The 15755-nt window shown below is 32.1% G+C and overlaps 1 protein-coding gene across 1 annotated transcript in view; it reads right to left on the reverse strand.

The window, feature by feature from the left end:
• The window catches only part of LOC129218523 (protein CREBRF homolog), a 34854-nt gene that overhangs the window by 16318 nt on the left and 2781 nt on the right, over positions 1-15755 (reverse strand). The window contains exons 2-3 of the mRNA XM_054852812.1: positions 15347-15719; positions 5596-5669 (exon numbers count right to left, since the gene is read on the reverse strand). Of these exons, the coding sequence (XP_054708787.1) occupies positions 5596-5669; positions 15347-15719 (447 nt within the window). The remainder of the gene's footprint in view (positions 1-5595; positions 5670-15346; positions 15720-15755) is intronic.

The following is a 15755-nucleotide window of genomic DNA, read 5'->3' on the forward strand; positions in this document are numbered from 1 at the left end:
TCTGCAATCACGTCATCTGCTAAGAAGACTGCCATTGATCCCACAACATAGACAGCAAAGTTTAGTATGGTGCCAGACTAGAGCAACGTGGATGACAGAATGGCGAAGTGTTGTGTTCTCAGATGAATCCCGCTTCTGTTTATCCAATGATAGTCGGCGCATACGTGTGTGGCATCGACGTGGAGACAGATCTAATCCGGCAGTAACTGTGGAACGTCCCACCATATGACAATGTGGCATAATGGTTTGGGGCGCAATTGCATACAATTCCATATCACCTCCTGTTCATATTCAGGGCACTATGAGGGCCCAATGATACTTGGATAATGTGCTGTAGCCGGTAGCAATCCCTTATCTTCAAGGACTACCTAATGCAATTTTTCAGTAAGATAACGTCCAACCACACAGTGCTTGCATCTGCCAACATGCTCTCCAAGGCACACAGATGCTTCCCTGGTCACCATACTCTTGTGACCTATCAGCAATCGAACATGTGTGGGATGTGATTGGACACCATTTGTAGATTCTGTCCCTGCCTCGTTCAGAAGACAAACTGTGGCAAACGGTTGAAAGGGAAGGAGAGCCATCCCTCTGGACACCATTCACACCCTTATTGACTCTATGCCTAGACGTGTTTCTTCGTGTATCGCTGTCCGTGGTGCTCCTACACCCTACTGAGCCGATGCCGTTCTTGCTCTGTATTCTGCCTATCATTTTGAAATTAAGATCATTTATTATTCCTTGTTGTCTGTCTTTTTTCCAAATTTCATCCCTTTCTGACCACTTCTTCTTGGTGTTGCATTTTCAATGTCGAGCAGTGTAATTAAATTCAATGTATAATTTCTCCACTTTTAATTATAAAATTGCCATGGAAGCTATGGGCAACAAATTAATGGTTACTTATGGTGTCTAATGTCGTTTATTGCAAAATAAAAACTCAATGGCTGCCATTCTCAAAGAAAATTAACAGCACCATTCTACTGCTAAAATGATGTTAATTAATAGGCTAATGTAAGATCAATAACACCCAATATCTTAGCTTAGTTTATCAAACAGCTAAGAGATAATGCAACTAACAATGCAGATATTTTAGTACGGTGGGGTAAAACTAGGATAACACAGTTGATTTTTCGCACATCAGACTTGAAAACAACCTCTTTTCGATAATATTGTTCACATCAAGGTTGGTAATTTTGAGGACAAAAAAAGGGTATTTTTTGCTGGGACAGTGGAAAAAAACTATTGCAAGAACAGAAAAAAACTACAAAAATGGCAAAAATCTAATTACAAATAAAACTGCATTGAACTCTGTTTGTTAAGGAATTGCAATAATATAAATAATACACTGTAAATAAATATTTCAATTATCAATTTCTTTATTATATATATTAAATTATGTATATAAAAATATCATAATAATAATAGCAAGTGATATTAAATCTCCACTATACAATATATTGCAACACATTAAATACTTTTATATAAGTCTCATTCTTTTAATCTTCAAAGAAATTGTATCTTTGAGAACAGTAAATTTACTAAAAATTGTGAAATTGTTTCGATTGTTGTTCTAATTCTATTAAGGTTTTTAAGATAGTTAATTTTGATTAAAGTAGCAGAATAATACAAAGAAATATTACGATTTTTTCCTCACAAAAGGAACATACCATTTTTTTCATTTACCAGGGAATTAATATCTGAGTAAAGCAGTCAAGGACAGACAAACTACCTGTATATTTCTAAAAAGAATTGGTAATTTTGCCGGTAAAAAATGCATTTTTGCCAGGACAGTAGAAACACAACCATGGCAAAAATGGGAGAAAATGGCAAAAACCTAACCACAAATAAAGTTGCATTGAATTCAGTAAATTAAGGAATGGGAATTATATAAATGATGCACTGTAAATAAATACTTTTGTTCAATTTTATTATTAGCTAGCAGTACCCGCACAGTTATGCCCGTGCTAAGAATTTAAAGGAAGTCTGTTGAATAAAGTCAACTCAGCTGATTAGCGAGGGAAGCGAACTCTGATCAATTAGCGATCTGATCAAAGAAAAATAAAGTTGAATGATCAAAAGGAAATCGCCCCCCCCCCTCTGATGCAAAATAATCATTTTCTTTCACTAAAATGTGACAACACCCTTAACCCTTTGATGGTCCTAGGCCATGAGTAAGAAGAGTGAAATTTTTTTTTTTGGAGTAACCTGCAATTATATCAATGATTAGCTATGGCCCTGCGCCTTGGTCCATTTGACAACAAACATTTAGCATTAAAAAAATGAGCAAAACACTTTTGAAATGTTCTCACTATGGCATGATAAGACATGCAAAACCATTGGAGAGCTAAAAAACCTTCAAATAACTCTTTGCAATTCAAAATGTTTCGCCAAATAAACAAAAAAGACAATAAATTAAATTGACAGTAGCTTTCAAATTGTAAAATAATCCTGCAACTTTATTGTTTATCGGCAAACTCGCCAAGCGACCGCACTATAAAAACCCACCCAATAACCCAAGTGAATTCAGGCTGATAAGCAATCCAATCTTTCTAACGAAAATGTTTAAATGAAAATTCCCCAGCAGAAAAACAACGTAAATAAAAAAACATGGTACATCTAGGAAAAAGAATATCCCACCCCCTCCTTCTGATATAGAATAATTAATAACCATATTCTTTAACCAAAATGATTAAACACACTTCAAAAACCTAAATACAATCCTTTGCAATTTAATATATTTTGCCAAATAAAGAAATACATCAAAATTATATTAATAGTAGCTTTCAAATGTAAAATAGTTCCGCAACTAAATTGTTTATCGCCAAATTCACCAAGCCCCTTTCAAGGAAAATCAATTAACATTCACCTAATGAATTTAACCTTAAGTAATAACAGTAAAAGACCTGTAAAAAATAATGACAGCTTCCCCAAAATGTTTTTTTAAAAAAAGTAAAAAAAAATGTCCAAAAAGCCATCTTTTGGGAAAAAGACAAAAAAAAAAAAAAAAAAACGCGCGGGACGTGGAACATTTGAAAATCATCGTCAGACATAAGAAAAAGTCTCATGTGTGATTCTCCAAAATCCTAACAATATTATGTCCCAGGAGTCTAACACAAGAATTGTTTGACCTAGATTTTTTTTATCTTTTTTTTTTAGAAATAACTTTTCCCGATATTATTTCATTCTGATTAAAACAATAACTCATTTATTTTTTCCTACATAATTTTTTGAACCACGAAGTCACTCTTTTGGCACGTCCCCATTCGTTTCTCAAATATACTTAAGTTGTTAAAAAAATTTACATCAACATTCCACAAATTTAATTTGTAGTACAAAATTATGCATACTTAAAGGTGAAAAATACTGTTCTTTAAATAAATTTTATTATTTAAACAATCAAGGTACATATTTTTTAAGTTTGTCCCCAGGTTTTCATGTCATTTTCCTGTCCTAGGAATGAGTTTAATTATTTTATATATATATATATATGGTAAAATTCCGAAAGTAACCCCCTATCGATTATAGCCCCCCCCCTTTTTTTGTGGAAAGTGAAATCACTTTAAAATCCTGAATATACCCCCCCCCCTTCACCTGAAAATTTTCCGATCCTCTTCATTTGCCACTCCCTCCAAAAAAAGAAGGATAACATTTTCTGCTTTACTTGGAAAGCATTTACAAAGGTTTAGTTTCCCCCTCCATGTGCAGTTTTGCTTTTCTAAAAAAAAAAAAAAAAGGAAACACAATGATTTAAACAAAAAAGAAAAAAAAAAGGTCTCCAAGGTTTGTTCCTTCCAAAATGTCTAGACTCATCACCCACTGGTTAAAAAGCGTTAAAACCAAATCGAGAACCCCCCCCCCCCCGGTTGATTTAGGTCAACACGCCGTCTGCCGAAGTTGACTTCACTACAGAAAAATCAATTTGAAATTAATCAAAAATTAGCCTAGTAGGTTTGAATTTTGTGCCAAGTTTCAGGGCTGTAGGTGCTATAGAGTCTTCTGGTCATCGGATACAAACAAAAAATAAAGAAAAAAACACCATCACCTTTATTCAGTAAGTTGACTTTGAAATAAAGATCCCGAGGTTTCCCATCTGGGCAAGTCACGACAAGTGACAGAAATAGGGGGTTCTTGGGGGTGATGTGAAATAAAGAATAAATAATTACAGTAAACGACCGACTAGGCGAAATGTGAGGGTTATCGCAGTATTCGCGAATTTTCCCGATAGTTGCGAAGTAATGCTCATTTTTTAAAAATAATGTAATATGGCTACAGCATAAAATTTTATTGACAAAATAAAAGCAACAATTAAAAAAGTCATAACAGCGAAATCAAACTCTTTACAAAAGTCGTGATTGCAAAAGTGAACCCTTTTGAAGCAAAAGAATAATCTAACGTTTTTTAACATAAAAATGTTCATTACATTTCATTTTCCTCCTTTTCATAACATTTAAATTTAAAATTAGCGGCAAAACGCTCCAGTTTTTTTCTAAAAGTAGGGACTCTACTCATATGTTTTTCTTTTTCTCCTAAAAGTAGGGGGGTCGACTTATAAGTGAGTATATATGGTACCCGTATATTTCTAGTCTTATAAGACAATAAATCACCTTTATATTGTAAATAAACAATTATTTTCCTCTGTCCTAAATACAAAGTATACATAGTTTCGATGTTAAAATTTCAACATAAAAGTTTTAAAACCGTAACTTTTAAAGCAAATTAAATTTAGCACTGATTTTAAACTAGAGAACAAATAAATCAAAATTAAAATTTTATTAAAGCGCATTTAATGTTTTTTATTAACTTGCTGAGTTAAAAAACATGTTTGTAAGTTAGTAGTCGAATTTCTATTTTTGCTACTTTGACAAGAACCTATTTTCGCCAGGTGGGAAAAAAAAAGTTTTTCCCATGGTTTCTCCACCCATAGCAAAAACTTGCCAACCTACATGTCAGTTTGACCTTCAAAAAGTTTTATCAGGCTGGAAATATCCAAACAAAAAATAAATTGCTGTTGTCTCACTGTTCTCCATGTACCCACTTCTCCCCTATATACTAGCTGACCGGTGCAAAGCATTGGTGGTTGATAACGGTAATTGAAAAAACATTTTTGTAAATTCAATTTTCAAATAACAATCACAATGTAAGTTTATTTTTGTCAACGGCGATGAAAAAATAAATTAAAATGAAGCCTTATTTTTGTAGTTTTATGAAGTATTTAAGGAAGCACCCACAAACAACAACTCTTAAGAAATATATTGAGATTTACCATGCTAAAATAAAGCTTTCTTTTATGATTTTAATGCACTACAACAGTGTTTCAGAATCTTGAGATTAGTTTAGACTTCCTAGTATATGAGGCTAAGAAATATTGCAACAAATTTAATAAAAAGCAAGGATATTAAAATATCGAACATTTTTTTTTTACACCATGAGCTATTTTACAATTTTGTTAGAATACAAAATAATAAATAAATAAATAGTAAAATCTATGACATACTCATGACATGACTGTTTTGTTATTTGAATGAAAAACTAAGTCACTTAAAGATTTAATTTTCATATTTGATGAGATTAAAACTAAGGAAAAGGTAAACGTACTTCGTTCTTGCTGCAGTCCAAATAATTTGAGTTTATTGGCTTCATGCTGGGCCTTTTTTTTCAGTCGGCACGCTCTAAACATATTAAATACATATGACAAATAAATATATTCATATAATCAAAACAAATGTAAAAAGTGCTATAAATCAAATTGTTTCATCACAGGCATAAAAGATCAGAGCTGCCAACCTTTTTAGGACAGTAATGTGCAGTAAACATGAAAAAACAATGCATAGTTTCTAGTGTTGATGCGTAAGCTTCTAGCTAGCATAGCTAGTTTTTCCTCCCCTTATATTTGAGTGTGTGGCGGATTATAAATTTTTTGTAATAAAACTTTTTGAAACATACACCAATGTGTGAATTTTTTCCTAATTTCAGGGCTAGAAAAATCATAAAAATTTTACATGCCCTCCCGGGTATGTTTGTCTAAAAAATACATGCTCGAAATATAAAAATTTTACATGCTCAGTTCTTTTTATTGCATACAAAAATATTTGAATTTGTCATATAGCATTAATCAGACAAAAATTTAACAGCTTTATTATCTGAATCAAGAATAATTCCAGCATAAAACAGAAATAGAAATTTAAATAAATAGTACATAGTAAGTTGCCATTAAAGTTACCAATACTCAGTTAAAAAATTATAATAATTACATGCCCAGCCAGGCATGTAAGGGTACAAGATTCCCACCCAATCGGAATTTTTACAAGTCCCGGGCATGTCGGACAATATAATTTTCGAGCCCTGAATTGCTTCAAACATAAATTTTCTGTGTGTGTGTGTTTTTTTTTTTTTTCAACTTGCATGGCATTGCATCAAACCTACCTTGCAAGAGCATCAATCCTTCCCAGTTAGGTTTGATATACTTGTAAACATTCAGAATAACTGGGCAAATGTTTTTCAATAATTTTTTATAATCTTTATTTAAAACATAAAAATAAAAGATGACTAAATAAGAATGCATGACTAAGTTCTTCAAAAACTTTTTTTGTAAGTTACAAAAATAAATTGAAAAAAAATCTCATCATACTTCCCCTATATATACTCTACATCAGGACTTCCCAATTTTTAGTGCCAGTGGACCCCTTTCATGGACCAATATTCAGGGCAGACCAGTGCCATCAAAGTGTATACATACTTGTAGTTTCTAGTTTAATTAGCCTGCATAATATTAACCAGTTCCAATTAGATGAGAGCTTCACACTGCTTAACTTTACTTACAAATTCTGGAGTAAAAAAAAATCAAATTGCACAGACAGAAATCAATAGGGTCACACATGTATTTAAGTTCAAAATTGAACTTTGAATTAATGGGAATAGTGAATTTGTTTTTGCTGGCATAATTTAATATGTTGGATTTAATTTTTTATGGCTTAAGTTGAATATCAGGTTCAGCATCTATACAGCTTCCATATTTAGTTTTAGCATTAGTTTGAAAATTCGGATTTGTAGGCGTAGGTTGTGGAAAATATAAGAACGCACTTTGCTTTGAAAACGAGCAGTCGATATTTTTTATTTTATAGACAGAGCTAAAAATGGGATAAGTATCCTGGAAGGTAGATTTCAATTTGCTCTCTCTGTCTGAAGTTTTGTCTATCAAACATTCATTCATTCATATGATGACAGGCAGTGGATATTGTCGAAAAAGAAAACGGCTTGACGACCTATGCATTATGATCTTGCAACATAGTGTCTCCTAATCTCAGTAAGTAGTGTTCAATGGACAACTCCAAACTTAGAAGAAAAAGAAATCTCGTTTTCAAATGCAAAATAATTATTTAAATGTTACCTAATATTTTAGAAACGTTTTTTCTCTTCGAAGCTTTTTGCGGTCCCTTTTCATTTGCATACAGAGCCAAAAACAAACAACCAAATTGGTTGGTTTAGTTTTAACTTTAGATGATGAATGACACCTGCCACACCAGTATTTGTACCATCGCAACCAACAACAACCATGTTGTCAAGTGGCTGCTAATGGTAAGAAATTAATAATGTTATACTCTATAGTTTCAACTTCTCTGCACGGAATTGCTATGTGTCCTGTGTATTTTGATTCTGGTTCTCACACCAGAGTATAATAATATCTGACAGGAGTTTAAAATATGCTTTTTGGTCTTTTTCACTTGCAAAGAAAATCATTTATATGTTTTAAAAATTTGACAATTCATTTTTTTTTCACCCCACCCTAAAAAGAAGGCGGCTCTGTTCACAAGTTGAGTCAAGTTAATCCGGACTCACGTAATGGAAAATTTGATAACAAAAATTTTTATGATGAATTTTAACTGATCAAAAAAACGTTCTTGTTGGGTGCTTGTTAATTGGATTGTACCATCATTATTGTATAATAACTTACAAAAATAATGCATAGCAAAAGCTCTCAAATGTAATGCAATAAATTTTCTTGATAAGAAATTAAATATATATCTGTTAAATAAGTTTAGATTCTGTGTTTAAAATCAGTTTCTCAAAGCAAAAATGTCCTGATTGAAGTCTTTTCTTTGTGCCCTAGAATTTTTCCAGATTTTTAAAAAATATTTTTTTACTTGAAAAAGGCAGGATAAGCATCATATTTAAACGAAACTCTTGAATATAAAACATACACATATGTACCAATTACATTGAAGGTTTTTAACCTTCGACCAATGCACCAAGGCCGATAGTTCAAAATTTTAGAAATCGGCATCCGCGGCTCATCATACCGGCCCATCAACCTTGGAACACATCTAAATGCTGATGTTTTTCGAAAATTCAAAAGGAAAAAATCTAACTTTTATTGATCTATTAATAGATCTTCATAGTTAAAAGTAAGTACAGCATAGGGCCCGAAATAGGGCAGCAACAGTACCAACACCAGTTTTGGATTGCCGAGGTCAGATCACTACCGAAATTTTGACAACACAGCAGACACTTATCAAACACTCACTTTGAGTTAAGAATTTTATGCTCTTTTGTTGAAATAATTACAGTATGTATTAGCATATTAGTGGAGAAGTTTAGTACAAAAACGAGGGTCAAATTTGGGGGATCAACCAATGTCATGGGGCAATATAGCTGGAATTTGTTTTCCAGAACAGAAATCAAAAACCTCAATATTTCTGACCCTTAATAATTGAAGACTAACTGCAGTAAACACTCAATCATAAGAATAGTGCGGGAAATGCCAAGTTCAGGGTATGTATGGTGAGTAAAATCCCAAATTATTTTTTTTTTACTTTTGAGGCCTAAAAAATAGAATAGTTTTTTTCACTAAGATCCTTATTTATACTTTTGTTGGCTTGTTGCCTTAAAAAATGGTTGCATGCTGTAATTTTATTTTCACTGCAGCTTTTGAACATAATTTTTAGGAATGAAAAATGAAAAAAAAAAAAAAAAATACATTCCTGTAAATATTATATTTAACTTTTCCTCGAACCTAGTATAACTAATTAAGAAAATCATTTCTCCATAGCTATTAAGGTGAATGGCTAAAGAAAGAAAAAATTAAGAAATTCAACTTAATGAATTTTAATATTATTGAATGTAAAAAAAAAAAATGATTGAAAACTTACATAAATGCTTTTATTCTTTCAAACCAATTATATCTTCAAACAACTCCAACTCATTTAGCCAAAAAATAAGTCAGCTTTTAATAATGTTTAACAGTACGTAACATACCCAGCAGAGCCGGCCTCAACAAATGTTGGGCATCAATGGGGAATTCTGGAGGAGCCATTTACAGAATGAATGAATTTAATTTGAGATACAGAAAAAGAATGAGTGAATTTAAAAAATGTTAGACAAGTTGAACACTGAGAAGTGTTAAACTAGTGCTTTGGCAGAAAAGCTACAAGACCTAAAAACAAAATTTTAGACGGAATCTCCCACTTTAGAAATGTCCACTTGGAAATGTTTCGAAATAGAAAACTTTAAGGCTCAATTTGAGGTAATCTTTAGAGAACTCCTGACAATCAGGTTAGATGAAAAAGCAGAGTTTGGAGGCTGCCAGTATCAATGTTTTGACATTGAACTTTTAAAATCCGAAATCTAGACTTAGCGAGAGGGATGGATATTTTGAACCCCCATTGCTCAGAAATGTTCTTTATTGAAGTTCTAAAAACTTATTTATTGCGATGTAACAACTTATATTCTAAGTAGGGCTGTGATCTAACAGTCCTCCTTCACTGCGAGGAGACGGATGGGATGGCAAGTCCCACCTTGGAGATATGGTGCCTCATCAGGACTAAAAAGTCGTCCTCAATCAGTCACTTGTCTCTCTCGACTAATTCTAGGCTAAAACGTTTAACTTTTAGATTGGACTCAAAAATTTTACTCCCATCATATTATTTGGCCTCATAGTAATAATATACTGCTGAAAATATTGTTTGTCTCATTTCGAAAATAAAGTAATGAAAGAGCACTCAAAACACAATTCTTGTATGTTGCGCCGTATAAAGCAGTAGTGTCAACATACGGCTTGCAAAGCTGAACGTGGCCCGCTGTTTTCTTTAAGGTTACAAAAAGAAAACCACTATTAGTCACAATGCTACAAATTTGGAGCGAAATGTTTTCAGCAGCAGAAGCAGAAAAAGTTTTCTAGAAAGCAGATTCAAACTTTGCCTTAACAATATTAGTAACAATGACAACCTTCTCTGTAATTCTGCTTTCTCTTCCACAATTTTTTTTTTCAATCTAGGGAGGAAAATATTTTTACATTTTTATATGTGCTCCAGCCCACGAGAATCATATTAATATGAGGTTTGACCCTCAGTCAGAAAAGGTTGGGCACACCTGGTATTATAGAGAATCAAAAGTAATAATATTGCACATTGATATTGATTTCTTTTCATAGGAAATGCTTCATTTAGTGAAATAACCTTCAAACTCAGAAAATAAATAAGCAGTAACTGTAGATAAGACCTAGATGAAAATAGTAATTTGTAATCCTATTTGTATTTGTTGTATTTGTAATTAACTTTTTTCCGGAAATTTACTTGACACAAGTAGTATTGGAACAATATTTTGCTAACTTTAACTCTCAATGCTTTTAGCGAATTTAAAATTAGCTAAAGGTTTAAGGAACCTCCTTTACTCCATTGATTGGACTAAAAATAGCTCGACACTTCCAGATTAATCATCAGTTAAATATTACATTTGAACTTTTTATTTTCATAAATTTTTTCTCTTGTTTATCTAAAAGAGAAAAAAAAGATTAAAAAAAAAAAGGTTTTTTTTCTTTTGACGCGGGAGGTGCGGGGCCCGATTGGACTCTTTTGCTCTAATCCGCCTAAGGCCAGCTCAGATACTTAGTAAGTATATTCACGTTCTGTATGTTAAAAAAGCTCTAGACTTGGTGTAACGGTTGTTGTGTTATAGTGTGTATATAGAACTGGATTTTGCTCTGAAATGAATATTAGTTATAGAGATATTGATAACTGAAAGTTTTCTTAGAAACTTAGATTTACTACTATTATTAGTATTTAATATTCAGTTTGTCTTCAAACAACGATCACAAACCATCTTTGAAAGCGTTAGGGGAAGTTTTAGGATTTAGGCACTCTTCGACAGAAACTTAATATAAGAAGTAATTTCCAAAACAAAATTTCTTAAAATGCGACTCTTAGCTGTTTTAGCAACGCTAAAGAAAGGGATTGAGTTCAATGACTCTCCCGTAACAATCTTTCAAATTGGAATATTCTAAATGCAATTTAGACGGCATCCGAAGATGTTAGGGAGTGGGGTGCTCTTTACCAGTAATTTTTCAAAATTGAACTAAGATAGAGTAAGAGCTCCAGTAGTCTGCCATTTAAGACAACGATTGCTGTTTTTTGTTAACCAATAAATTTCAGCAATCAATACAACAAAATCATCGTAACGCTTTAGGCTATATCTTTCTGATAATGATTCACTAATTTGTGAGAAAAATAAAAATATTTTTGTTTAAAAACCTATCCTATTGTTAACACGAGAAAATGCTCCAGTAGTCAGCCACAGAGATCCTGTTCTCGCCATGTATGAGCCCAGTAGTCCGCCATTTCATTTTCATTACTCTTATTGGGCATGAGTGAATAAATTTAAACAAAATTTAATGGGAAACTTACAGCACAGCGTTGTACTAAACAAAATTAATTATGACAATTTCAAAAGAATTCTGTATTCTTGATATCTTCGTAACATCCATCTTTGTATTGTTTTTCAATTTTTAATCAGTTTGGATATGCATCACCCATGCAATAAATTTTTATTATTTATATTCTACATCACTTACTAAAGTAGTATCATATATTGCAAAAATAGAAATTAAAGAATGGAAAAGACCCGGATTTTTCAGGAAAGGAATTTTGAAAGCATGAGAATGTAGATTCTATCCCCAACCACCCACCCATGGAGCAAAAGTTTTAACTGTGTGTATACTAAGATACTGACTGAATAAAAGAGTCGATAGAATTCATAATCAATAATGAGTGAGTTAATGATGAATACCATTGACACTAGACTAGTCTATGTTCATTAGAACGAATCTTCAACATATGCTACATAAAATTAAAATTGTAGTTTTGGAAAAAATTTCACTTCGAAACAAAGCAAGTAAAAATCTGCTCAAAAAGCACTTAAAATATTGGCCATCGTAGGCACATCTAAAACAAAATTTATCGTAAAAATGGGGGTACTTTTATTGTGAGCAAACTGGAGTAATACGAATTATGTCGGCAGGTCCATATTTTCTGGTTTCGGGGGGGGGGGGGGGGGGCAAAGGATATGAATTCATTGCATTTTATAGGAAAAAAAGCATCAAAATACAAACAAGAATTTGCATTTAAGTTATGCTTTGAAAATACAGAGGGTCAATTCCCCCCCCTCACCCTAAATTGCTCAAATGACGGGCCTGTATGTGGGTAAATTGAAATTGAGAAATGGGGGACATCATGAAGGTACACTTACAGCATTGAACAAGAGCATTAGTAAATAATGAATAAACTAAAATGGAGTGGGTAACAACCTAATGCAACTTTGAAACTATGTTATTTTAAAACAAATGCGCAAATTCGGTATACTTTTAAACAAGAAGTAGATTTTGATTTCCTTGTGAAGAAAACCCAATGAATTAAATATTTGGTCAGAAGCAGTAATAAGAAGTGTTACCAATACTTGGAATAATTAGTCTGAATAGAATATAAGATTTTTGAACTTTTGGTGATGCAAATAGTTTAGCAAAATGAGCAATAGAAAGAATAATCATATGCTTAACCCTCATTGAAACAATTTGAGCTAACGTAACTATTGAAGTATTACTTCATAATTCTTTGCAATGGGAATATTTTTTTTTATTGCCAATGAAATGCTAATTGAAGTCAAATGATTTCTTTTATCACTTTCATCAGCACATCATGATTTGATTAAAAAAACCCAATAAATTACCATTTCATATTGACAAGTTGAGTACTAGAATTTATATTCTGAACGCAAAGACGAACTGAATTTACAACCTGTTTTCTACCCTGTTTACAAGAAGTCTTCACTAAAATCAACATTAGAAGCAGTAAAATGATGAAACGATTATTTGTCGAAAAAAGTTAAGGCACAAAATTAAAACATTTTCTTTTGAAGAAATGATGTTAGAAAAGAAATTTTTACTCAAAACAGCCGAATTGCCACTGCGTCAATACCTTATTTTATTTACCATTTGATGAACTTTAGAAAATCCATATTAAGTACATAGTCAACTAATGGGTACATCAGTCAAACAGTATAGAACCAGTGATCAATCTGCCATGACCGACAATTGGAAATGCATATGAATTCAGAACCCAGTGGTCGGCCACACCTCTAAAAATAATCGAGTTTGAAAAGGAGTTTATTTTTTTTATTGAAACGTTATGTTATACAATCCATTAAAACATATGTAAAAGCAAATTTACAGTAGAACGAAAAAAAGAAGGGCACTTAATATTTAAAGATGATGTGTCTTCTTAGCAAAAAAATAAGCAGAATCGTAAACTAGGATGATGGGCACACCATTTAAAATAAAATGACTCATTACTACTTAATGAAAAGCAATTACAACTTCACTGTTATTCAATGATAATTGAGGATATGTAAAGGAATGTGGGAATGCATTATATCAGATTTTGAGTTATATATATTCTATTCATAAGCAGTTTTATGTCCTTGTGGTCGACTACTGGAGACTGGCCGAATATTGGAGCACTTACCCTTTTTAGTAATATTCTAGATTTTTACCCTTTTATTTGTTGAAATACAAGAAATCATTGGTAAAAGTTTGGTTTACTTTCGTTTTTACCTTCAAACATCTAACTACTAGCATATTGGTGTGACTTTTCGTAACAATTCTTTAAATTCCTCTCTTTCATCTTTTCTGTTAGAGATATATTTTTGCAGCAGACATAATTTTCTCTACTTTGCTATGATTTTCGACAAAATATTTTCATTAAAGAATGAGAAATGTCAGAGACCTTATTTAACTATTATATTTATTTATTCATTCATTTTCTTAAACATGACTTGCCATTGGTTTCTACAACATAATGAATACTGTTTTGTTCCTTGCAAAATGTTTGAAACCTACATTTCTGTCGTCATTAGGAAAGTGCTTCCATTGGCCATCGGCCATTTGAAACAAAAAACAATCTGCCATCAGCCCATCAGCCAAAAATTGCCATTGGTTGAGACCAATTTGATTTGTAACCTATACTGTGTTAGTTTAAGTTGTACGGTAACCGTCAATAAGAAAATATTTTTTCTGAACTATAAAACTCTGCTAACTGTCATATTTTAAAAGTTTTGTAACATGTTCTAATCACTGGATCTACAAGAAAAAAAACTTATAAGACAACACAATACAAAGAATATTTTACCATGTAAAGTTATTCTTGTTGTATAGTGCGTTTAATCTTCATACATAATATGATGATTCATTTTAAACTTCAGTTTTTAGTTAACGGAATTTTTTTTTTCATGTGCAAATTATGTAACACTAAATTGTGGGCCAACTATTTAGTAATGAAAGAATTAAAAAAATTAATAATAAAATAAATAATTAAGTAATTAATAATGATGTAATATATTAACAATAAATTTAAATTGACTGTAGCAAAATAATTATAAATCATTACACTTTTTCAATACTTATAACTCTACACTAATGGGAACTATTCACATGTGCCTCTACATGTTATGTTCACAAGTGCTCCATCATTTACCTTAGAACTAACTTTCAAAAATACAGAATTCTTAATTTAATCAAAAAATTTAAATTGTCCTAAATTTACTTTTACGTTTATATAATTTTTTGTAACAATCAAGTTTAACTTATTAGTAAGTTTAAAATATGTTTTCACGTGAAGATGACAGCGATAAAATCATAATACAACACCTGCTAAAACAAAGAAGTTGTCACCACATAAACATAAACTGGCTATTTTCCCTAAAAGTTTGGCCAAGGGGTAGCATTGGTACTTCCATTACTTGAGAATTTTAGATTTTTTGCTTGATGTTATCCTAGTAAAACATACCATGTTCACATGTGCCCCATGCTCACATGTGCCAACCTTTCCCCTATAAAGTTTCAAATCCCTTTTTACAGTTTAATGAGAAATAACTACACATTGATTGAAAACTTATTCATTGAAATAACATATTTTTATTTAATTTTTTGTCTATAACTTGACATTTTTTTAAAGGGAAAGATGTCACAGATTATGATTCTTATAGATAAACTACTGAAAATATAAACAGCAAAACAGCTACCTACCTTGAAGCCAGTTTGTTCTTTTCCTTTCTAGAGTTTATCCTTGCATTAAGGGGCAACTCATTTGCTGGAATCAACTCGTCAATTACCGAATTCAACTTCTTCAGCTCTAATCCAATGTGATAAAGTTTCTTTGGATTTGGGGTCAGGTCATTTCCATCTCCTCGGCGTGCCTTGCCAGCGTGCTTCACACCCTTGTCAGAGCATTCAGCATTAAAAACAGGATCAGATGTTCCACATTTTCCATTGATACTTAGTTTCATAGTCTTTGGTCCTTTAGATTGAACATTATATTGCCAAAAATAGCGTTTTTTCTTCTTCTCCAATAACACCTCATCTGCATTTTCGTCCCTTTTCCCCCCTTCATCCTCCGATTCTATAAAGAAAAAAGACTTTCCTCTTCAAATAGTAT

The sequence above is a fragment of the Uloborus diversus genome, chromosome 3 (genome assembly GCF_026930045.1).
Source record: "Uloborus diversus isolate 005 chromosome 3, Udiv.v.3.1, whole genome shotgun sequence".
Taxonomy (NCBI): Eukaryota; Metazoa; Arthropoda; class Arachnida; order Araneae; family Uloboridae; genus Uloborus; species Uloborus diversus.